Here is a 24,402-nt window from a genome sequence, read left to right on the forward strand (position 1 = left end):
CAATATTTAATAGGCTGAGTATTAAAGGTACCTGTGGTGCAATGAAATGGAGATGTCCAGTAGATCCCAGGATATATCAATTTGGATTTAAGAAGAAAAGTCTGAGCTACAAAGACTTGGGAAATACCAAGAATATAGGTGGTAATTGAAACTGTGAGCATAAACAGGATCACCCAGAGAGTCCTTGCAAAGCAAACAGAGCAGGTACCAGAGAATAAAGTGTTGGCGAATACCAATATTTATGGAGCAAATAGTTAAAGAGGAGCAAACCAACGATGTGGGAAAAAGAAGTGATAGAAGTAGGTGAGGCAGCAAAGAATGCCACTGCAGACACCAAGGGTCTTAATATGGACAAAACAGATGTCAAGCAGGATGAGTAAAAACAGCCTCTAGAGAGTTAAAAATTCACCATTAGCTTCTTTACCTGCAGCAATGTCAGCAGACTAGGGACTCGGCAGTATAAGAAAGCAGAGAAAGAAGGCAGTAATGGAAAGAGCGTGGAGCCTGGGACAAGGCCAAGGTTTTTTTGGTTGTTCTTCTTGTTTGTTTTTAATATGGGGTGAAACTTGAGCATGTCTGCTAGCTAAGACGAAGGAATCAATGAAGAAGGAAAGATCTAAGGTTCAAAGCTTAAGGATTAAGGTGATTAGGCAGGTCTCCGAGATGGTGGAAGTGAAAGAGCTGTAGACAGGGGATCCTTTCCTTGGAAAGTGAATAGGAACACTTCTGACACTGGGTGAAGGAGGAGAATGAGACGAACGTTGCCTAAGATATTATGGACAAGTTTAGTAATGGTGGGCGGGAACTTGAGAGAGTCCACACCACACATCACTATTTTTTGCAGTAGAGTAGGAAGTTAATTATTTGCTTGGAATGGATGTTCAGGATTGGGGTAAGAAGCCCCAGCAGTCACTAAGGTGAATGAAGCAAAGCTTGTTGAGTAAAGACGCCTGCAAGAAATGAATCCTACTAATATTTGCCATCAGGCTTGGTCTCTGGTAGGAAGAACTGGAGTCTCAAACTGAACTGGGTTAGAATTAGAGTCAAAAGGAGGATTTAGTCAGATCTCTCCTCAACAGAAACTAAATAAAGTCTGGGGTAAAATGGAGGTGTCCACATCTGTTTAGTTCTAACTCAAACTAATCTCCCACTCGATTTCAAAGTGGCCTCATAGGAACGGAAATGGTCAACCTAGAATTATAAGGCCCGGGGCAGTTTAAAGTCAGTAACATCCAGAATTACAGCCTTATCAAGCACTTAAAATATATTAAGTATTACTGCGGTATAAAAACAAAAAATCCCTTCTCTTCATAAACTACACTTTAAGTTATTAAGAGGCATACAGTCCGAAATTTGTCTGTATGTCCAAGAGGGCCTTGCAAAATGCTTAGAGCATAACGTGGGCTCACACTTGCTTGAAACAGGAAAAGCAATTTTGATAGACCCTGCACTTGCCAAATCCCTTGCCTTGCTTTTTAACCTATAAGTGTGACATGTATTCAAATATGCACTTATTCTCCTAATCTAAATCTTAAACCCTGGGATTGACCAGATTCTGAGTCTTATACAACTGCTCCATGGAGATGGAATAAAATATTCAGAGCAGGGTGTAACTTCTAATTCCTGTTGCAACTCCATGTAACCACAAAGAGGGAAAATTCAGGTTCTACTGTCTTAGTCTAGGTATATCAGAATCAAATTTCCTGGGTGCTCTATATTTTTTTTACTTTATTACTACAATGAGTTTAGCAAAATTGATCCTACACTATCATTCTTGTTCTTTTATCATAGAAGAAATATCGGCACTAGTACATAAAGTGAAAGTTGCTTTATCACAACCCAAGAGTGCATTATATTATGCTGAGGCACAAGATATAAAAATATAGAAATTTTTCTCTTGTATAAAAAGAGAAAAAAATTTTCTCTTGTATAAAAAGGTATGACAGCAAAAACCTAAAAGATGGGTAAAATGGTTATATGAAAATTACATCACGAAAAGAACATAAATGTATAGTAGCTAGAGTTGAATTAACATCAAGGAATGCAAACTTAGTTTTAATAATGCATTTTGGATTTAGAATGTTTATCAATTTTGGGAAAACCACCTATTTTTCCTCTTTAGAACCTGGCCTTTCAAATTTCCATTAACAATTCAGTGGCAAAGATAAAACATCTGCCAAAATACAGATGACAGCATGAGCAAATGTCCTAATGGTAGGCATTTAGTGTAATGCTTTAGCATACTGCCTCTAGACTGCTGGGCGGACCCGGAAATAAGTACTTTTAAATAGGCATTTACTTCCTCAAAATGGCAAATTGTGGTTAAAAGTAATATATTCTTGAGGAGAGAAGAAAACATTTTTGTTTAAGCAAGCCAAATGACTACTAGACTTATGCAATAAAAATGTTTTTTTAATCATGTGTACCTTTGATTTTAAAAACTCACTTTGAACAAAGAAAAATCATTCAACCACTGATAAGACAGTTCACATCACTGTCCTTATGTGAGTAGCGTTTTATTTACCAGTTAGTGAATACCACTGAAACTGCTGATGTGCTTTTAAACAATGTATAATTGGACATATGGGGGAGGGTGGAGGAAAGGAGAATAGTAACTCATTCTACATCTTGTAAACCAATAAAGGAGGTTGTATTTTTCCTGTAATTAGAAGGAATGGGCATTTTAGACAATTTCCTTTACTACAAAGATCAGTGGAAACTGTAGTGGTTACCAGGAAGTAGCATTTGATTAACAATCATTTATAAATGAAAATGAAAGCAAATCAAACCTGAGTACAAATAAACATACAAATCCATGACTTCCTTACTCATTTTAGAATCTAATTTCAGTCTCCCAAATACTTTGGTTTATAACTACTTGTGTTCTGAGACTGTTAACATCTCTTCATACATGTTCTTTTAAAACTACATATTAAACACACATGCATAAAAATCCATTGTATCCTATGACAAACACTATCCCTTCCTGTTTTATATTCATCAAATGCATAATGCCTCTGTTTTGTTTTTTTTTCAGGTTATTATTAACTAAGTACAATGAAATACCATAAATTCTGAATTCTAAGACTCTGTAGGGACTTGAGCACACTACTATTGTATGTAAATGAGTGCTAATTATATGTGATCATACCTATTACTAAAAGAGGCCTAACCATTTCTATCCCCAAAAGTACCAATCTAGCGCTTCTTTCTAATCTACTTGAAAATAGGACCCCGTTTTTAAAACAGTACATGATTTACACTTTTTACGCTTCAAACTAGCTTTGAGACCAACGGTCTGAATTAGTAATATTTTATTACAAATTCATAATCGGGTTCAATATAAGGCTTTCTGATCATACAACAGGTTTCTGATAGCAGTATTATTTGAGCTATAATGATAGTAATGGGCAGTAAGCCGTTAAGAATGATAACAGAAAACACTACCTTACCTAATATCAACCCTTCAGGTAACAGAGATTGATTATTAGCAGCTCCAACATTCCAGGCGGCTTCAGAGTGAGGAAAGAGAGCTAAGCCGGGACTTAAGGGCATTTTGGAAATAGCTTGAAGTCACAAGCCTTTATGAATGGCACAGTGAGGCGAATAACCCGTTTAAAATGTAATTAACTTAGCATTCTAGAATAAAATGTAACAACGGCTTGTTACTGTTACTCCAACTCAATTCTGAATTTTACAAAAAGTTCACAAGAGGCTCTATAATGTGAAGTGTGACAGGCACTGTACAGCCAAGAAAATTCCCATTCCTTCCTCAGTTGTTATAGACGAAGCACACGTTTTAAAAAAGAGAAATGGATTCCAAAAGCTTGGGGGGCCAAAACGCCTTTGGCGTCGAAAGACACTAAATCTCACTCTGCCGCAAATATGCTTTGACTAGAGGTTACTGTCTTCATACTTCAAGCGAAATCTGGATTACTTTTAAAATGGTTCCCCTAAAAAAAGTAGGAAAACTTGAACGTGCAATTCGGACTGTATTAAAGTGGTTGATGGGGCGTGGGAGTAGTGAGAAAGAGTTTCCATCCAGGAAGCTTATATCTAGGGTATTAAAAAAAAAAAAAGGCAGCCAGAAGAATCTTCTGATTAAACGCTGGGCTGGAAATGAAACTTAACTGTGTCCTTTACGTCCCCTTAACTCCTATGTTCAGGTGGGAGGACAAACAGGAGAAATCCCTTCTTTCAGACTTCGCCAAAATGCGCACTTGCATCGCATGAGGCTCGGGCCCTCCCACTCTCCCTCCTTCAACCCCAAATGCGTTTAAAGCACTGAGGAGGGTGCGAAAGAGGGGGGACCCTAACAGCTGCCAACCTCTCTCCTCTGATCGCGCCCTTTCTCTCTACAGCTAATTTTTGCGCGAGGTGCACGGTTTGGAGTCTTCCTCAGTGTGTGCATCTGGAGGTGGAGAACAGGGGAAGATAAGCCCCGCTCTCACCCAGGGGAAGAGGAAGAGGAGGCAAAGGAAGCAAAGAAGGGGGAGCAGATTACCCGCGGGGCCCTCCCACGTCCGCACCCCGGGCGTGCAGGGCCCGCGTGCCCCGCGCCCTGGCCACCCTCTCCAGGGAGCCGCCGGGCCAGTGGGGGCGCAGCCCACACACCCGCGGGGGCGGCGAGACACTAGCCGCAGAGCCAAGAGCGAGTGACCACTCACCGCAGCGCGCCGAGCCCAGCAGCAGCAACACCACCAGGGGCCACATCTCCGCCCCCGCCGCGGGGTCGCCGCCGCGCAGGTGTCTGGAGCAGGCGCCGCCGCCGTTACAGAGAGGACCAACCGCCGCCTCCCGTCACAGTCAGGACCGGGCGCCCAGGCGGCTTGGCCGCGCGCAGGCGCGCTCCCGCCGCCCCACACCCGCTCCCCCTCCCGCGCGGGCCGCGCACGCGCGCTCGGCCTCGCCCCCGCCCCGCCGCGACTGCTGTTGACGCGTCGCCCTCACGACTCGCGGCCTCGAGTTCCCACTCCCGCCAGCTCCCCAGCGGTGGCGCGCGGCGGGCTTCCCGGTCACGCCCTGCCGCCCCAGTCCCCCGCCCTCCTGTCAGTGTCCCCGAGACTGAGGGCGTATTCCCACGGTCACCGGGGCCTCATTACCCCTGTCCCTGTCTGCTGTTCCCTTTTTGCCTCCCGCACCGCCGTGGGCCCCACTGTCCTCCCTCCACTCGTCCTCTCCTGCTTTCACTCCCATCCTCACGCTTCAGGAACTACCGCCCCAGGCGCTGCTCAGCCGGACCGCGGAGTGCCGGCCCCTCTCGAGCCCAGGATCACTCGCCTCTCCCGGGGTCCGACGTTCTCCTGCGCGCTTGGACCTTGACGCCTCCGCGCCTCTCACTTCTGCCCGTTTCCCCCGAAGCTCCGCCGCCTGCCGCAGGAGCTCACACCGCGTGGGGGCGTCCCTACGCTTCCCCCAGCGGGCAGCGAGCCGGGGGGCACCGCTCCGAGGGCAGACAGGTGGCGGGCGCCTGTCTGCAGGGAACTTCCCCTCGCCCGTCGTGGGCGCTCCTCGGTTCACCTGCCCCCAACTGCTTTTGTTTTCCTAGCGGCTCTCGGGTTCTCAGCTCTTTTTCTCGCCTTGTTCTATAGTGTGTTCAACCTTTGAACGGGATTACTCAAACAAGTTCCGCTCGCGGTGGTAAACACTTTGAGATGTGGTTAATTCTGGAACCCTAGGGGCGATCAGGCATGGTCACAAACGTTAGCAGAAGTATCCAAGATGTCCCTTCCTGCACAGTCACTGGGCCTGGTTAGTGATCTCGCCCTGTGCACTCCTCTGCTCAGTTTGGGTTTAGCTTGCTTGAAAAATGGGTTCGAAGTGTGGCTCCAAGCCACAGTATGGACAAGCCCTTTGAATAGCTCACCGAATCACACAGGCCACATCATTCATGCTAAAGCAAAAGCCCTTTTAGAACTACCTTTAACATTTACCCTAAACGATGAAAACTCTTGTCAAAAAGTCATGCTCTGGTGACTACTCTGATGGCGTGCATATCCTGTCCGCTCCCTTGGTTGTTTTTCTCTTACGCCGTGCAAAGCAAAGCAATTCCCCACCGCAATATTCCACTCCTCCAAATCCTCTACCCATGGCACTTCCTCCATTGCATCCCCATAGTGATAACATCCAGGAAATAAAATTACCACTCTGACCCTCTGTAGCAGTGTACTGTATAATATACTGTGTAACTCTTCCCTATGATTATTTTTTGTGTAGACCTTTTCCCCGCAGCGTTATCAATTCTTTAAAATCAGAGAGAGTATTTTAAGTATTCCCTTCTCCATGACTTTCTGTTGAACTGGGAAGACAGAAGGGGTTTTAAACAACTTGTTGATGTGACTTGAGGCAAGTGTTGCTCCAGTGAAATTTGATAGTTTTTTAATGATTAAAGAAAAAAAAGGAAGAGAGAGAGAGAGAGAAAGAAGAAAGAAAGAAAGAAAGAAAGAAAGAAAGAAAGAAAGAAAGAAAGAAAGAAAGAAAGAAAGAAAAAGAATTGCCTGGCAGATATCTTATTAGAACAATGGTTAATAATTATGGTAGTAATGATTTAAATGGCAGCCTTGACACCCTGAGGCTACCAAAGAGACTGATGGATTCTCCTCCCATTGCTGCTTATGTGGATACAAAAGAATCATCCATCAGACTTTGAGCATTCGGGACATTATGTATCACAGAGCAGCTGGTTGGCTAAATAAGGTTGTCTGCTGTCCCTGAGATCAACCAACCCCCCTAAAGCTGAAGAGTGACTGGGAAGGACTGTCCCCAGCTTTCAGAGGTACAGATCAGTGATTCTCTATTTTATCCTGGGAGCTGCTGAGGCTATGTGCTTAATGTAGCTTTGTGCAGAAAATGGAATAGGCTTAAGTCAGGTAAAGGAGAGGCCACCTGGGTGACCACCTCTGCTCTTAGGAATCTAGCTGGTATAGGTTTTTTTTTTTTTTTTTTGCGGTACGCGGGCCTCTTACTCTTGTGGCCTCTCCCATTGCGGAGCACAGCCTCCGGACATGCAGGCTCAGCGGCCATGGCTCACGGGCCCAGCTGCTCCGTGGCACGTGGGATCTTCCCGGACCGGGGCACGAACCCGTGTCCCCTGCATCAGCAGGCGGACTCTCAACCACTGCGCCACCAGGGAAGCCCTGGGATAGGTTTTGATGGTGGGGCAGGAGGAGGCCTGTTCCAGGAGAGACAATCCAAAGCAACCTACGTGGGTTTGATGATCTTCTCTCTGGGATAACCTTGGGCTCCTTTCTCTAGTACCCAACCACCTCACATTTGTGTTTCCCTTGTAACATTTGCAAGCATTTTTATTTGGATTTTGATCTCATCTTATCTTTATGTGACAGGTTTTCTTGGATGGAAGACAAGGGAGTAGTGCATAGAATGTTTGGAACAGACGTAATACACATTAGGTATATTACCTAAATTAATCTTCATACCAGCCTTAGAATGTATTATGATCTTCACTTTAGTGATGACAAAGGGAAAGAGGGACGATGAGCACATTGCCTATTCTGTGTGACACTTATCTCTCATTTGCATCTAACTCCCTTGCCCTCTTCTTCCTACATTTTCTTTTCACTCTGTAATGTCAAAGATGTTATAGTTTCCCCTTTGTAGATGAATAAACTTACAACCCCCAAATAATTGCTACCCTTTACCATTATCAACACCCTTATAGGTGAGGAAAGTGAAGCTTGCTCACAAGCTCAGGGAGGGGATGGTGGTTGGTCTGACTCCAAGGCCAATGAAAATGTTCACAAGCTTCCCTTCTGAATTCATGGTCATCTTCCGTTTCTTTCACTTTCTATCTTAACAGTACATCTACTTTTATCTTCCTCCCCAAACCTACATGCTACCACATAGCTCATATTGATATGATATTGTCTAAAAATTTATATTGATACAGTTGTATCCTTACTGTAATTTTTCATTCAACTAGACCTTTTTTTGGGCCCCATGTTGGAGTGCCATGCAGTGCCATGCATTGTCCCCGATACTCCTGAGAGCTAGCTCAGGGCTGTACCTGCCTAGCTGTGCAAGGCCTGTGCCTTGTGCAGAGCCAGATGAACCTTTCTACATAAGTGGACCCATGTCAAAGGATCCCACAGTAGACCAAAGCCCAGGATAAGCCCAGTGTAAGTTAAGTCCCCCTTTTCTGTATTTTTAGTCATGTTTGGTGCATATGAGTTACCTTATCATACTGAAAGTACCTGTTTGCGTTGCTGTCTTCAAGTTCAATAGCGACTCCTTCCTAGACTGTAAACCCAATGAGGGGAGAGACCACGTGAGTCCTATTCATTGCTAGTCCCATTGCCTGGCATATCATAGGTAATCAACAAGTGGTTGTTAAAAGGGTGAATGAAAGAATCATAAATAACCTCTCAAGGCCAGGAACTCCATCTTCTATGATTGTCTGGCAAATTATCCATCGTAAGGGGATGTTCCATTCTGAAATTCTGTGAACCGAACTACTGAGCTAACCCTGGTGCTTATCTGGTGTACCAGAGGTTTTTATCACCACTAAGTTCCAATTTTTTGGTTTATCAATCATCAAGCTTGTTGCAGTACATGATGAGTATTATCTCTCTTCTTAGCATCTCTGAATATGATTTTTTCTTTTTGGGTTCATTTTTTGTAATGAAGATTCTTGTATTTTTAACACTTCGGGCCAGTGTGATACTAGCTAACTTCTGTGCCCTGGTCAGGCACTTTACACTCGTAACATTGGACTTTTCCATGCCGAGACCTTTCTACTTTCAGGCTTCTGTGCTTCAGTCATGCTGTTCCCTCTGCTTCACATGTCCTTCCCCACATTTTCTTCTTCTCTCTCCAACCCAAAGAATTCAAGCTCATCCTTCAAGGCCAAGATCAAATTTTACCTCCTGCAAGAAGCCTTTCTCAACCCTACTTTTCCTTTTTCGCATAACTCTCCACCATTTTTCAGGTCTAATGACCTCTTCCATTATATTATACTTTGTTCATGCTGCTAATAAAATGTGTCAATATATATTTCTTTCTACATACCTGTCTCCTCTTCTATCATGTTAGCTAGAAAAAAAGTGAAATGTTTCTGAGTATATTTGTATCTCCAGGGTCTGGCACAGTGCCTGGTTGAGATCTAAGGCTGTGTGTGTGTTAAATCAATCAAGAGAAATCAGTGTGCTATGTAGTATACAGAAACACTTTAGCCTAGGTTTGAGTTACAGCCACGTACTACCAGTTAACCTTGGACAAGTTATGTAACCTTTGTGAGCCCTAGTTTCCTTTCCTCATTTTAAAAGCTAGATGATAGAATGATAAAAATAATAGAAATTAACCCTTCAAATTGCCTTGAGAATTTAGTGTTAATACTTTTACAGTTACATAGAGCTGTGCCTGGTGCACAGTAATCGCACAGTCAATATCAGCTCTTTTTATTACAATCTTCTTACAGTGAGATGGGTCTCCTAGATGGGCAGTGAAGAGTATTTCAGAAAGATCACCAATTACTGATCTGGAGCCCTGCAAAATTACTGTGGGTTGGTGAACTATCTATAATTTTGATTTAAGCTAGAGGCACATGTCTGTGCCCAGTGGGTAGGCCTTAATCCTCTTGCTCTTCTGCACCCCGTGTTCGTGATTGAATGCTGAGGGACCCACATCTCTGTTGCCTGGCTCAGGGCCCAGTGTCCTAGGATGTTATTTCAACTTGACCCAGTTATTAAAGCATAGGAGTCCCAGTCATTAAATAAAGCCATGTAGCAATGAGGGTCTGTATTCTCCAGGCAAGGACTGGGGTTGGTTGGTTAGGCAGCTGGAAGATATCGACGTATGACTGGGGAGATGGACTTGGCTTAGGGAAATGGAAGGAAGGCTCCAGCAGCAGGAAATGACCTTCTTCCTCGCCCATGTTTCAATCAGGGGCAAATACTCGAAATAGAAACTGCTTCTCAGTAGGAGGATGGTAAGTAGGACTGAAGGTTTCTGGTAAGAGATATCCTACCAGAGAGATGACAACCTGATCTGGTGTGAATTTCCTTGTGGATGTCAGATGTGCACAGGCTTGTTTTGCCCGGGTCCGGGAGAAGCACAGCGTGTCCTGCTCCTGCTGCGGCTGCTGCTAGCCGCTACCCCTGTGGGGGGCCCGTACTCAGGACAGCGGGAAAGCACTAGAGAAAGGCAGCTTCTACTTTAGGTTGTAAAATGGCCAAAGGCTTATTTCTTTAAGAGCACATAACATTTGGGGTCCTGGAAAGGCCCCTTGTATCTTGCCTAACTCTCCTCTCTGAGGGCAGGTAACATACATATAGCAGGTCACACTATGTACCGAGACCTCACCATGCTAGTGTGTCATTTTCTGTGGCCGCCAGAACTAATTATCACAAATTTAGGGACTTAAAATAACACCCATTTATTATCTCACAGTTCTGTAAGTCAGAAGTCCAGTGGGCTCAGCTGGCTTCTCTGCTTCTGGTCTCACAAGGCCAAAATCAAGGTGTTGACTGGGCTCCTTTCCCTTCTGGAGGTTCTAGGGGAGAATTCATTTCCAGGATCATTCAGGTGATTGGCAGAATTCAGTAGCTATAGGACTGAGGTCCACATTTCTCTGCTGGCTGCCATCTAGGGGTGCCCCTTAGCACCTAGAGGGCTCTTTTGGGTCATTGTGTATAGTTGCATGTCATCTCAAAACATGTCAGAGCTGGCAGTGGTACACAAAACCCTTTTTTTGTTGTCATATTTCTTCTGTCTCCCCTTATTCTGCCACATTTCTATGACTGACTCCTCTGCCTTCCTCTTCTACTTTTAAGTGCTCAAGTGATTAGATTGGGTCCCTCAGGTAATCCAGGATAATCTCCCTATTTTAAGGTCTGTAACCTTAATCACATCCACAAAGTCTCTTTTGCCATGTAAAGTAACATTCCCAGACTCCCAGCTATTAGGGCCTTGGAAATCTTTGGGAGGCATTATTCTGCCTACCACAGTTGGGTTCTTTTATATTTATGTCCCTCAATCCTCATCACAGCCCAATAAGGGAAGCCTCATTATACCCATTGTGCATGTGTAGAAACTGAGGTTCAGAGAGGCTTATATCACAGGTAAGAGATAGTGGAGCTGCAGTTTGAATCTTGCTTCAGAGCTCACACTCCTTCCTCCGCTAGAGGGAAGGAATAGTGAAAGCAAAGCAATTGCATGATCTGTTGCTCTCGCTGCGGTTCCCACTATTGTTTCACTAGTGTTGTTTCTCAACTTAGTGCGGTAGTCACCACTGTGTCCACCAAACTTCCAGTTCTCTTCCTAGGTCCCAGGTAAGTGTATCCACTAGGCATCAGCAGAAAACAGGTGGTGCGCTCAAATGAAGTGATTTAGAAGAGATAGATTAAGGTGGTGGTCCCCACCCCACTGGCCGTGGACTGGTATTGGTCCGGCTGGTTAGGAACGGGGCCGCACAACAGGAGCTGAGTGGTGGGCGAGCGAGCGAAGCTTCATCTGCTGCTCCCCATTGCCCCCCATCTCTCGCATTACGGCCTGAACCATCCCCCGCAACCCCATCTGTGGAAAAATTGTCTTCCACAAAACTGATCCCTGGTGCCAAAAAGGTTGGGGACCCCTGGATTAAGGGACTGTTTGCAAGGATGTGGGTGGGGTTAAAGGAAACAGACAAGGGCTGTTAGCTAACAATAGCTATTGCTCCCAGGTCCCTAGGTCTGGAGGTGCAAGAGGAGGAAGTGGTCACCAGAAAGGGAAAGGAGAAACTGAAGGAGGGCTTCCAGGCAAGAGCTGTGGCCTTCAATAGAGGAACACAGCCACTACCAGCCTGCTGGAGAGGAAGGTGTCAAAGTCAGCCTTCACTCCCTCCCACCCTCTGAATTCCTGCTGTGGGCAATTCTCAGCTAGAAGCCAGGGGGGAAAATCTCTGCTTAGGCAGTTCTTGAAGTTCAGCTTTCCAGGCTCAGGAGAGTATGGAAGGGTGGAGAGTTGACCTGAGGGAGAATATCCAGCACACCAGGACTATCCCTCCCTATCCCCTTGAAACTGGGTAAGACTGACTTTGCCCAGTGTATTAGTTTTCTAGGGCTGCCCTGACAAATTACCATAAACGAGGGGGCTTAAAACAAGAAACGTTTATTCTAGAAGTCTTAAGTCAAGGTGTCAGCAGAGCCCTGCTCCCTCTGATGGCTCTAGAGAAGAATCGTTTCTTGCCTCTTCCTAGCTTCTGGTAGATGCGGACAGTCCTTGGAATTCCTTGGTGTGAGCTGCAACACTTCACTCTCTGCCTCCATCCCCACATGGCCTTCTGCTCTTTCCATATGTCCTCTCTTCTTACAAGGACACCAATCATTAGGTTAGGTGTCCAACCTAAATTTAGTATGATATCATCTCCAGATCCTTAACGATCAATAAATACATCAGCAAAGGCCTTATTTCCAAATAACGTCACATTCTGAGGTACCAGGAGCGGACGTGAATTTGGAGGGGAGACTATTCAACTCACTGTAGCCAGTAAAGTGTGTTAGCTCTGGGCATGGGATTTGCTGCTCTCTCTTCCCTTCCCCAATAACAATTAGCAGTGCTCCATACAGCGGTTGCTCCCTCAGCCTGGGTCCTGGAGTGAAGATGGAGCAAAGCGGAGCCCCAGCTGATCTACAAGGGAAACGCAACAAGAATAGAAATAAGTGTGTCATCCCTCCTGAAGGGATAGCATCTGAAGTATTTAATGACCACAGTCCAGCCCTTCAGAGATATTTCCAGCAGCTAATGCAGCTCCCCATTTCCTTCCTTACATACAACAACACCCTTGAATACTGGCGTTAACCAAAACCACTCTGTAGGCTCACTGTTCCTCTTAGCTCCAACTCCACTGGCAACATTTTACTGCTTATCATTCCTCTTTGGGGCCAAGGTGTAGGAAGAAATGGATTTTAAAGACAGCCTTTTATATCCTTAGATGGGCAAGTTTTCTAGAAAAAAAAGAATGAAGGCTAGAGCACATGGGTGTTCTTTGAAATTAGCTGCAGAGAAACTGTGTACATTTCAGGCTGAGAGTCTCGTCTCCAGTTTCAGAAGAATTCCCCACCTGCAGCAGCTGGGAATGTCTGCTAAGGAACCTTTGTTCTCCGCCAAAACCAGGGCTCCCTATGTGTGCTCCTCCCCCCGTCCCCTACTATGGCCACAGCACAAAATTACTCAAGACACTGTGCCTCATGAGGTTTGCTTATTGATGCTACATGAGTTCCCTGGGTACATCTGTCAACTTACTTTTCTCTAATACTGGTCTAATTGCTATGGGTGTGGGCCAGAGACTCAAACTATCATCAGATGGGCTTTAAAAGTGAAGTGGATAAACTAGGATCAAACTGCCAGACAAGACAGATGTACATATTTGGAATCATGAGAAGGGTTTCCTGATTCCATGTGCCTTTCACCTCACTTATCTGTCTGTCTTGAATGGCAGCCTGGACTTGAAGTCTCCCACACACCAACTGCCACTGCTGCTGCAGCTGCAACTTCTACTCACTTTCTCCCAATCATAGGTCCCATGAACCCCAATAGTAGGAGGAAAAGAAAAAGTTATTGCAACACTGTGCTTAGAGGGATGGTTCTCTAAGCATGGTATCTGGTTCAACAGCATCCGTAGCACCTGGGAACTTGAACCTTACCCCAGAAACTCTGGAGTGGGACCTAGCAATCTGTGTTTTAGGGAGTCTTCCAGGTGATTCTGGTGTATACCAAAGCTTGAGAGCCACCAGCTTAGGGTTTGATCTCAGAAGTCAGGTGGCCTGCCTAGGAGGTCATCCATCTTGGTAAAAATATCATCAGCTCCTCTGTCCCCTTTGATTTGCTGGGAAAGACCCACATGTAGTACAGTGGAGAATCCTTGGAACCCCGGTTATCTCCTGGCCCTCTGGGCATTTTGTATTTGCCGTAGGTCACAAGTTCTACCCAGGCTGTGGTGGTGACCTGGAGACAGAATCATGACGGCCACAAGAGAAGCATCTCACATGGGAGCAGGGCTTCTCTGACGTCTCATGGTGAAGGAGTACATATCCCACCTCGTTCTGAGAGAAACAGATGTGTGCTTTAAAGAGGCTTGAGGATCTCTTCAGTTCTATATTTAGTGAGTTTAGCAATAGTTTAAGAGACTGGTTTTATTGTAGTTTACAAACGGCTTTCTTGTGTGTCCATCAAAGTACTTAGGACCTGAAATCTGTGCTAATCTCTTGAGTTTCCACTACGAGATGCCATTTTGATAAAATGTAGAAATCTTCCATATGGTTATGTAATTGTGCTTCTTTGTCTAGAGAATGAAGTAAGTGAAACCGGGGGATCCCCTGGAGAAAGGACAGATCAGTACCCATTTCACCAGATGACAAATTCAGAGGCATCCACAAGGCAGCATGTAAAGTAGGGGAGAAACGAGTCGTACTCTATCATAATTTAAAAGAAAATGATGTGTTCATTTTAAACAGTCACAGGGGCTAGACCACCTGGAGTTGGCTCTGGTAAACTAAGGTAAAGGGCTCGTCTTAACCTGCTCTATCGCTGGGAGGTACGTGGCATACTTGTCAGGGGGAATGCATGAGCGCTCCTTCCTCTGGAGATGAGAGAAGGGCTCCAGATCGACGAATCAGTCAGATTTGCTAATGGATATATTCCTCTCCTTCAGTTGTTCAGATGATTCTCTTAATTTTGTCAGCAGTACTGGATTGCCTAAGAAAGTCCACTGGTTTGCTCGCACGGCACAAAATCTGGTGAACTAGGAATTTTATATTTTGCCCTTTTTTGGCGAAAAGCTTGCATTTCTCAAGCTCTTCCTCTTTTCCACTCTCAGAACCCTCACTGTGTTTTGGAGCATGGTAAATATGGTCCCAGAACCCTCACTGTGTTTTGGAACACGGTAAATACGGTCCCAGAGGCCAACTGAACATGCTTGTGACTTGTGCTCCAATAGTCACCTCCCCTTTCCCTGTCTCCTCTCTTTGGGGGGCTACGTCTATGCCTATCCAGCTTCCTTTCCTTCCCCAAGAAGTGGCTTTGTGCCAGTGGAACTGGAAGCTAGATGAAAAGCTATCAAAGCACTAAGGGAAGGAATCCATGGTAATGTATGTAAGTGTGTGTATATATCACAAGTGACAGGCTCATTTCCATGCAAGTTGAGATATTCTCAGTGCCTCTAATTGATGCCCTGCATATCTGTGCGCACACACACTCTGATGGGGATATACATGGCTGGATTCACCCCATAGAGGCAAAGTGGACAGCTGCCCACGGGCTGGGATTTGATTTTGCTCTAGGATCCTCTTGGTGACTACCCCTGCTGGCCCAGGCCCTTTGCCTGTTGGGAATTCCCACATCACTGGCCTCTTTGGATTCAGGCACTGAAAGTTGTTTAAATGCAAATTATTTTCTGGGTGGTAGAGACATTATTATTCATTAATATTTGGGTTTTAATGAGTTTATCAGCTTAGAAGAGAACGGGCCAGAGTCTTTTGGTAATAGAAACCAGAGAGATATGTTTTAATAACGATAGGTGGAAAAGAAAGAGTGAGATAGGAAATACTATAGAAGCTATAGCCATAGGCTCAAGGAATAGCACAAGGACACTAGTTACACGGTAAGGAGTAAGATGGAAATAGGAAAGTGGGAAATAAGGTGGCTCCTTGAGTCCACAGATCATTTCTGCCAGGAGCTCCTAGAAATTTTTCCTAGGCAGGAGTGGTTGTAGAAACCCTTGCTGAGACAATGTTAAATTTCACATTTGCTTTGGCATCACTATTTCCAAGGATTTATTTAGTTATTTAAAGGTATTTATTGAACACCTAGTACATACCTAGGCACTGTGGGTGTATCAGAACAACAGACCAGACAGAACCCAATCCTCAAGGAGCTTGCCTTCTAGTGTGGGCTGCAGGGGGTGGGCAGAGACAGCAAACACAGTACGTAAGGGAAGTGTGGTAAGTTAAATGTGATAGAGGCTCTGGAGAAGAAGAAACCAATGAGAGGGGCTGGGGAGGGAGTGCCATTTTAAATGAGGTGGTCAGAGAAGGCTCACTAGAAGCTGACATTTGAGTAAAAAGTGAGTAGGGAGTAAGGAAGCCACACAGATGTCCACGAAGAGATCATTTCCAACAGAGGGGAGAGTAAATGCAAGGTCCTGCATCAGGAGTCCGACTGGCTTGTTTGAAGAAGAGCAGGGGTGTTGGAGGTAGGGGGATCTGTGGGTAGGGCAGTGGACAGTGTGGTCAGACGAGACTGAGCACAGGGGAGAATAGTTGGGGATAAGGTCAGAAGACCGTGGGGAGTCCAGTTAACTGGACTTAACAGCACCTTATAAGACTTAACTTTTACTCTGAGTGAGAGAGTTTTGGGGGGCAGTGTCATTAGCCAACCTTCAATTTAATAGGCTATTGCTGGGGTCGGCCAGAGTTGGCAAACATTCTTAGTAGGTCACGAGGTCTCTGTTGCCACTCCTTGACCATGCTATCATAGCACAAGGTAGACTAATGGGTGTGGCTGTGTTTCAACAAAACTTTATTAACAAGAACGAGGGGCAAGCCAGATTTGGCCTGTGCTGACCCTAGAGTTGTTGCAGTAACCCACCGGAGAGATGAAGGTGGTTTGGGCCAGGGTTGTAGCAGTGAAGTTGGATCAGATTCTGGCTACATTTTGAAGGTAGAGCCCACAGGACTTGCTGTCAGACCAGACGTGGGGTGTGAGAGAAACCAAGAAACCGAGGAGAGAAGCCAAGGGTGACTCCAAGGTTTTTGGCTTGAGCAAATGGGGTCACCACTATGGAAATAAATGGAGAAAACCTAGTGGGGAGGTTCAGTGTGGGATTGAGGGGAGGGTATCAGGAGTCAGTTTGGGAAATGAAAATGTAAGACGCATTTAGGATAAAGGAATTGGATCATATGTTCCCTTACTCTCCATCCAGCCCTAATATTCTATCATTCCACAACTGTGAGAGAATGAACATCTACCCTAGTGGCTTCTGCGGTAATTGTGCTCTTCAGGGAGACCTTCCACGCTGCATTACTCCATCTTTCCCAAATGCAATTGGTGATTATGCAAGCTAGAGATCAGTTGCTGGAAGGGAGGAACACTGAACGGGAGGCAAATGCCAGCTGAAGCTACCGGGGGGGACTTGGAAGAGTGGCAGGAATGGTGTACGTGCCCGCGCAAATTCCTGTGTATCTTAGTTTCCTGGAGGTTATTCATACTGGAGGGTTGTCAGCCCACCAGGCTAAGAATGTTCAGTTTGTTTTCAGAGAAAAAGCAAAGCATCTTCTTCGACTTCACCTCTGCTCCACTCTCAAAACGGCCGCGCTTCAGACACACTCACCCTCTGCATAGATACCCCAGAGCTGGGCACAGGTCCTGACGGCCCATGGGGACCCGCGGGACACAGACAGGGTCTTTGCCATCAGTTCTGCAGGCAATTTCCTCCCTCTTCTTTCTCATCTCTCCTCCCTGGGAGATATGTCTTCTGTCTGCCCAAATTCTTTCCACCCCAGAAGTGGCTCAGTGCCAGTGGGGTTGTTTACTGTGTGGGGAGCTGGCAAACCACTTTGGGAGTGAGCTGATAGTAATAGATTTAAAATACGAGCATTTATCAGAGCAGCAGATGGAGGCAGCAGAGTGGAGCTCCTAGAACGGAGGGCAGGGAGTGTTTCATTCAAGTGTAAAGCGCGCGCCATCTAGACTCAGCTGGCACCAGCTCACGAAACCAGTGAAGAGAAGGAGGAAAACAAAAAAGGCCACCTTTGTGCTAGGTTCCGGAGGTCACAGCATTCCCTCACCGCTCGTCCTCGGGGTCGCAAAGACTGCATTCACTGCAGCATGGGAAGGAAAACCCTTCTTGGTTGTTTTCCTTAACATATTTTACTTCCCTAAAATATACTAATTTTAATAAAAATTCCGAAGCTCAGAACAAATGGAAATATAGACCATTTCATTTATGTATGTGTGCGTTAGTTCGTTCGACAAACACTTATTACCTGCCTAGACATGCCAGGAGCTGTGGCATACTCTGGGACAGAGAGCCAGGCAGATGTATACGTTGTTGTTGTAATTCCTAAATATTACAACTGTCAGAAGTATTTTCGTTTTAATTTTTTACCACCATCTCCACAAAACACCCTAAAACCACATACATTCAAGACCTATTCTATTTACTGTTGGAACTAAAGGAGTATATTTTTTAGTGCTAAATTTCCTTAGGGCCCAAGTACTATACTCAACAGGTTAGTGGGGAAAAAAACCCCATGATATTAATTTCAAATCACCTGTTTGAGAAGCGTATTATTATTTTTCTTACGTCTTTATTGGAGTATAATTGCTTTACAATGGGGTGTTAGTTTCTGCTTCATAACAAAGTGAATCAGTTATACATATACATATGTTCCCATATCTCTTCCCTCTTGCGTCTCTCTCCCTCCCACTCTCCCTATCCCACCCCTCTAGGTGGTCACAAAGCACTGAGCTGATCTCCCTGTGCTATGCGGCTGCTTCCCACTAGCTATCTATTTTACGTTTGGTAGTGGATGTATGTCCATGCCACTCTCTCGCTTTGTCACAGTTTACCCTTCCCCCTCCCCATATCCTTAAGTCCATTCTCTAGTAGGTCTGTGTCTTTATTCCTGTCTTACCCCTATGTTCTTCATGACTTTATTTTTTTCTTAAATTCCATATATATGTGTTAGCATACAGCATTTGTCTTTCTCTTTCTGACTTACTTCACTCTGTATGACAGACTCTAGGTCTATCCACCTCATTACAAATAGCTCAATTTCGTTTCTTTTTATGGCTGAGTAATATTCCATTGTATATATGTGCCACATCTTTATCCATTCATCCGATGATGGACACTTAGGTTGTTTCCATCTCCTGGCTATTGTAAATAGAGCTGCAATGAACATTTTGGTACATGACTGTTTTTGAATTATGGTTTTCTCAGGGTATATGCCCAGTAGTGGGATTGCTGGGTCATATGGTAGTTCTATTTGTAGTTTTTTAAGGAACCTCCATACAGTTCTCCATAGTGGCTGTACCAATTCACATTCCCACCAGCAGTGCAAGAGTCTTCCCTTTTCTCCACACCCTCTCCAACATTTATTGTCTCTAGATTTTTTGATGATGGCCATTCTGACTGGTGTGAGATGATATCTCACTGTAGTTTTGACTTGCATTTCTCTAATGATTAATGATGTTGAGCATACTTTCATGTGTTTGTTGGCAGTCTGTATATCTTCTTTGAAGAAATGTCTATTTAGGTCTTCTGTCCTTTTTTGGATTGGGTTGTTTGTTTTTTTGATATTGAGCTGCTTATAAATTTTGGAGATTAATCCTTTGTCAGTTGCTTCATATGCAAATATTTTCTCCCATTCTGAGAGTTGTCTTTTTGTCTTGTTTATGGTTTCCTTTGCTGTGCAAAAGCTTTAAGCTTCATTGGGTCCCATTTGTTTATTTTTGTTTTTATTTCTATTTCTCTAGGAGGTGGGTCAAAAAGGATCTTGCTCTGATTTATGTCATAGAGTGTTCTGCCTATGGTTTCCTCTAAGAGTTTGATAGTTTCTGGCCTTACATTTAGATCTTTAATCCATTTTGAGCTTATTTTTGTGCATGGTGTTAGGGAGTGTTCTAATCTCATACTTTTACATGCACCCGTCCAGTTTTCCCAGCACCACTTATTGAAGAGGCTGTCCTTTCTCCACTGTATATTCCTGCCTCCTTTATCAAAGATAAGGTGACCATATGTGCATGGGTTTATCTCTGGGTTTTCTATTGTGTTCCATTGATCTAGCTTTCTGTTTTTGTGCCAGTACCATACTGTCTTGATTACTGTAGCTTTGTAGTATAGTCTGAAGTCAGGGAGCCTGATTCCTCCAGCTCTGTTTTTCGTTCTTAACATTGCTTTGGCTATTTGGGGTCTTTTGTGTTTCCATACAAATTGTGAAATTTTTTGTTCTAGTTCTGTGAAAAATGCCAGTGGTAGTTTGATAGGGATTGCATTGAATCTGTAGATTGCTTTGGGTAGTAGAGTCATTTTCACAATGTTGATTCTTCCAATCCAAGAACATGGTATAACTCTCCATCTATTTGTATCATCTTTAATTTCTTTCATCAGTGTCTTATAATTTTCTGAATACAGGTCTTTTGTATCCTTAGGTAGATTTAGTCCTAGATATTTCATTCTTTTTGTTGCAATGGTAAATGGGAGTGTTTTCTTAATTTCAATACAATCTTACCTTAAGAAACAGGAAACATCTCAAATAAACAACAGGCCCAGTCGCTCCACAGCATGTGGGATCCTCCTGGACCAGGGCACAAAACTGTGTCCCCTGCATCGGCAGGCGGACTCTCAATGACTGCGCCACCAGGGAAGCCCTTGTTGGAAGATTTTTAATCACAGTTTCAATTTCAGTGCTTGTGATTGGTCTGTTCATATTTTCTATTTCTTCCTGATTCAGTCTTGGCAGGTTGTGCATTTCTAAGAATTTGTCCATTTCTTCCAGGTTGTCCATTTTATTGGCATAGAGTTGCTTGTAGTAATCTCTCATGATCTTTTGTATTTCTGCAGTTTCACTTGTTACTTCTCCTTTTTCATTTCTGATTCTATTGATTTGAGTCTTCTCCCTTTTTCCTTGATGAGTCTGGCTAATGGTTTATCAGTTTTGTTTATCTTCTCAAACAACCACCTTTTAGTTTTATTGATCTTTTCTATTGTTTCCTTCATTTCCTTTTCATTTATTTCTGATCTGATTTTTATGATTTCTTTCCTTCTGCTAACTTTGGGGGTTTTTTTGTTCTTCTTTCTCTAATTGCTTTAGTTGCAAAGTTAGGTTGTTTATTCGAGATGTTTCTGTTTCTTAAGGTAGGATTGTATTGCTATAAACTTCCCTCTTAGAACTGCTTTTGCTGCATCCCATAGGTTTTGGATCATCGTGTCTCCATTGTCATTTGTTTCTAGGTATTTTCTGATTTCCTCTTTGATTTATTCAGTGATCACTTCGTTATTAAGTAGTGTATTGTTTAGCCTCCATGTGTTTGTATTTTTTACACATCTTTTCCTGTAATTGATATCTAATCTCATAGCATTGTGGTCAGAAAAGATACTTGATACAATTTCAAATCTCATAGCGTTGTGGTCGGAAAAGATACTTGATACAATTTCAATTTTCTTAAATTTACCAAGGCTTGATTTGTGGCCCAAGATATGATCTATCCTGGAGAATGTTCCATGAGCACTTGAGAAAAATGTGTATTCTGTTGTTTTTGGATGGAATGTCCTATAAATATCAATTAAGTCCATCTTGTTTAATTTCAAGCTTGTATTTCCTTATTTATTTTCATTTTGGATGATCTGTCCATGGGTGAAAGTGGGGTGTTAAAGTCCCCTACTATGAATGTGTTACTGTCAATTTCCCCTTATATGGCTGTTAGTATTTGCCTTATATACTGAGGTGCTCCTATGTTGGGTGCATAAATATTTACAATTGTTATATCTTCTTCTTGGATCGATCCCTTCATCATTATGTAGTGTCCTTCTTTGTCTCTTCTAATAGTCTTTATTTTAAAGTCTATTTTGTCTGATATGAGAATTGCTACTCCAGCATTCTTTTGGTTCCATTTGCATGAAATATCTTTTTCCAACCCCTTACTTTCAGTATGTATGTGTCTCTAGGTCTGAAGTGGGTCTCTTGTAGACAGCATATATATGGGTCTTGTTTTTGCACCCATTCAGCCAATCTGTGTCTTTTGGTGGGAGCATTTAGTCCATTCACATTTATGGTAATTATCAATATGTATGTTCCTATTCCCATTTTCTTAATTGTTTTGTGTTCATTATTGTAGGTCTTTTCTTTCTCTTCTGTTTCTTGCCTAGAGAAGTTCCTTTAGCATTTGTTGTAAAGCTGGTTTGGTGGTGTTGAACTCTCTCAGCTTTTGCTTGTCTGTAAAGGTTTTAATTTCTCCATCAAATCTGAATGAGATCCTTGCTGGGTAGAGTAATCTTGGTTGCAGGTTTTTCTCCTTCATCACTTTAAATATGTCCTGCCAGTCCCTTCTGGCTTGCAGAGTTTCTGCTGAAAGATCAGCTGTTAACCTTATGGGGATTCCCTTGTGTGTTATTTGTCCCTTGCTGCTTTTAATATGTTTTCTTTGTGTTTAATTTTTGACAATTTGATTAATATGTGTCTTGGCATGTTTCTCCTTGGATTTATCCTGTATGGGACTCTCTGTGCTTCCTGGACTTGATTAACTATTTCCTTTCTCATATTAGGGAAGTTTTCAACTATAATCTCTTCAAATATTTTCTCAGTCCCTTTCTTTTCCTCTTCTTCTTCTGGAACCCCTATAATTTGAATGTTGCTGTGTTTAATGTTGTCCCAGAGGTCTCTGAGACTGTCCTCAGTTCTTTTCATTCTTTTTTCTTTATTCTGCTCTGCAGTAGTTATTTCCACTATTTTATCTTCCAGGTCACTTATCCGTTCTTCTGCCTCAGTTTTTCTGGTATTGATCCCATCTGGAGCATTTTTAATTTCATTTATTGTGTTGTTCATCATTGCTTGTCTCATCTTTAGTTCTTCTAGGTCCTTGTTAAATGTTTCTTGCACTTTGTCTATTCTATTTCCAAGATTTTGGATCATCTTTACTATCATTATTCTGAATTCTTTTTCAGGTAGACTGCCTATTTCCTCTTCATTTGTTAGGTCTGGTGGGTTTTTATCTTGCTCCTTCATCTGCTGTGTGTTTTCTGTCTTCTCATTTTGCTTATCTTACTGTGTTTGGGGTCTCCTTTTTGCAGGCTGCAGGTTCGTAGTTCCCGTTGTTTTTGGTGTCTGTCCCCAGTGGCTTAAGTTGGTTTAGTGGGTTGTGTAGGCTTCCTGGTGGAGGCGACTAGTGCCTGTGTTCTGGTGGATGAGCCTGGATCTTGTCTTTCTGGTGGGCAGGTTCACATCTGGTGGTGTGTTTTGGGGTGTCTGTGGACTTATCATGATTTTAGGCAGCCTCTCTGCTAATGGGTGGGGTTGTGTTCCTGACTTGCTAGTTGTTTGGCATAGGGTGTCCAGCACTGTAGCTTGCTGGTCATTGAGTGAAGCTGGGTGCTGGTGTTGAGATGGAGATCTCTGGGAGATTTTCGCCGTTTGATATTATGTGGAGCTGGGAGGTCTGTTGTGGACCAGTGTCCTGAAGTTGGCTCTCCCACCTCAGAGGCACAGCACTGACTCCTGGCTGCAACACTAAGAGCCTTTCATCCACATGGCTCAGAATAAAAGGGAGAAAAATAAGAGAGAAAGAAAGAAAGAAAAAAAGGAAGAAAGGAAGGGGGGAGGGAGGGAGGGAGGGAGGAAGGAAAGAAAGAAAGAAAAGAAAAGAAAGTAATATAAAATAAAATAAAGTTATTAAAATAAAAAATAATTATTAAGAAAAAAAATGGATGGGTAGAACCCTGGATAAATGGTGGAAGGAAAGCTATACAGACAAAATCTCACACAGAAGCATACACGTACACACTCACAAAAAGAGGAAAAGGGGGAAAAATCATAAATCTTGCTCTCAAAGTCCACCTCCTCAATTTGGGATGATTCGTTGTCTATTCATGTATTCCATAGATGCAGGGCACATCAAGTTGATTGTGGAGCTTTAATGCGCTGCTTCTGAGGCTGTTGGGAGGGATTTCCCTTTCTCTTCTTTGTTCTCACAGCTCCTGGGGCTGAGCTTTGGATTTGGCCCCGCCTCTGCGTGTAGGTCGCTGGACGGCGTCTGTTCTTCGCTCAGACAGGACGGGGTTAAAGGAGCAGCTGCTTCAGGGACTATGGCTCACTCAGGCCAGGGGGAGGGAGGGGTACGGAGTGCGGGGTGAGCCTGCGGCGGCAGAGGCCTGCATGACGTTGCACCAGCCTGAGGCCCGCCGTGCGTTCTCCTGGGGAAGTTGTCCCTGGGTCCCGGGACCCTGGCAGTGGCGGACTGCACAAGCTCCCCGGAAGGGAGGTGTGGATAGTGACCTGTGCTCGCACAAAGGCTTCTTGGTGGAAGCAGCAGCAGCCTTAGCGTCTCATGCCCGTCTCTTGGGTCCGCGTTGTTAGCCGTGGCTCGCGCCCATCTCTGGAGCTCCTTTAAGCAGCGCTCTTAATCCCCTCTCCTCGCGCACCAGGAAACAAAGAGGGAAGAAAAAGTCTCTTGCCTCTTCGGCAGGTCCAGACTTTCCTGGACTCCCTCCCGGCTAGTCGTGGTGCACTAACCCCCTGCAGGCTTTGTTCATGCTGCCAACCCCAGTCCTCTCCCTGCGCTCCGACTGAAGCCCGAGCCTCAGTTCCCAGCCCCGCCCGCCCCAGCGGTTGAGCAGACAAGCCTCTTGGGCTGGTGAGTACCGGTTGGCCCTGGTCCTCTGTGCGGGAATCTCCCCGCTTTGCCCTCCGCACC

The 24,402-nt window shown here is 44.2% G+C and overlaps 1 protein-coding gene across 5 annotated transcripts in view; it reads right to left on the reverse strand.

Moving 5' to 3' along the window:
* CD47 (CD47 molecule) overlaps positions 1-5,299 on the reverse strand; it is a 54,827-nt gene extending 49,528 nt beyond the window's left edge. For 4 of the 5 annotated variants that reach the window (XM_030836715.3, XM_060298043.2, XM_060298042.2 and 1 more), the window contains exon 1: positions 4,668-4,864. In XM_030836715.3, the coding sequence (XP_030692575.1) occupies positions 4,668-4,713 (46 nt within the window). In that variant the 5' untranslated portion in view covers positions 4,714-4,864. Of the gene's footprint in view, positions 1-4,667; positions 4,865-5,280 lie in introns of those variants that run through there. The other variant, XM_060298041.2, reaches the window with a different exon arrangement.
* Between the last annotated feature and the right edge of the window lie 19,103 nt (positions 5,300-24,402).

This window comes from Globicephala melas, chromosome 4 (genome assembly GCF_963455315.2).
Source record: "Globicephala melas chromosome 4, mGloMel1.2, whole genome shotgun sequence".
NCBI classification, from domain to species: domain Eukaryota; kingdom Metazoa; phylum Chordata; class Mammalia; order Artiodactyla; family Delphinidae; genus Globicephala; species Globicephala melas.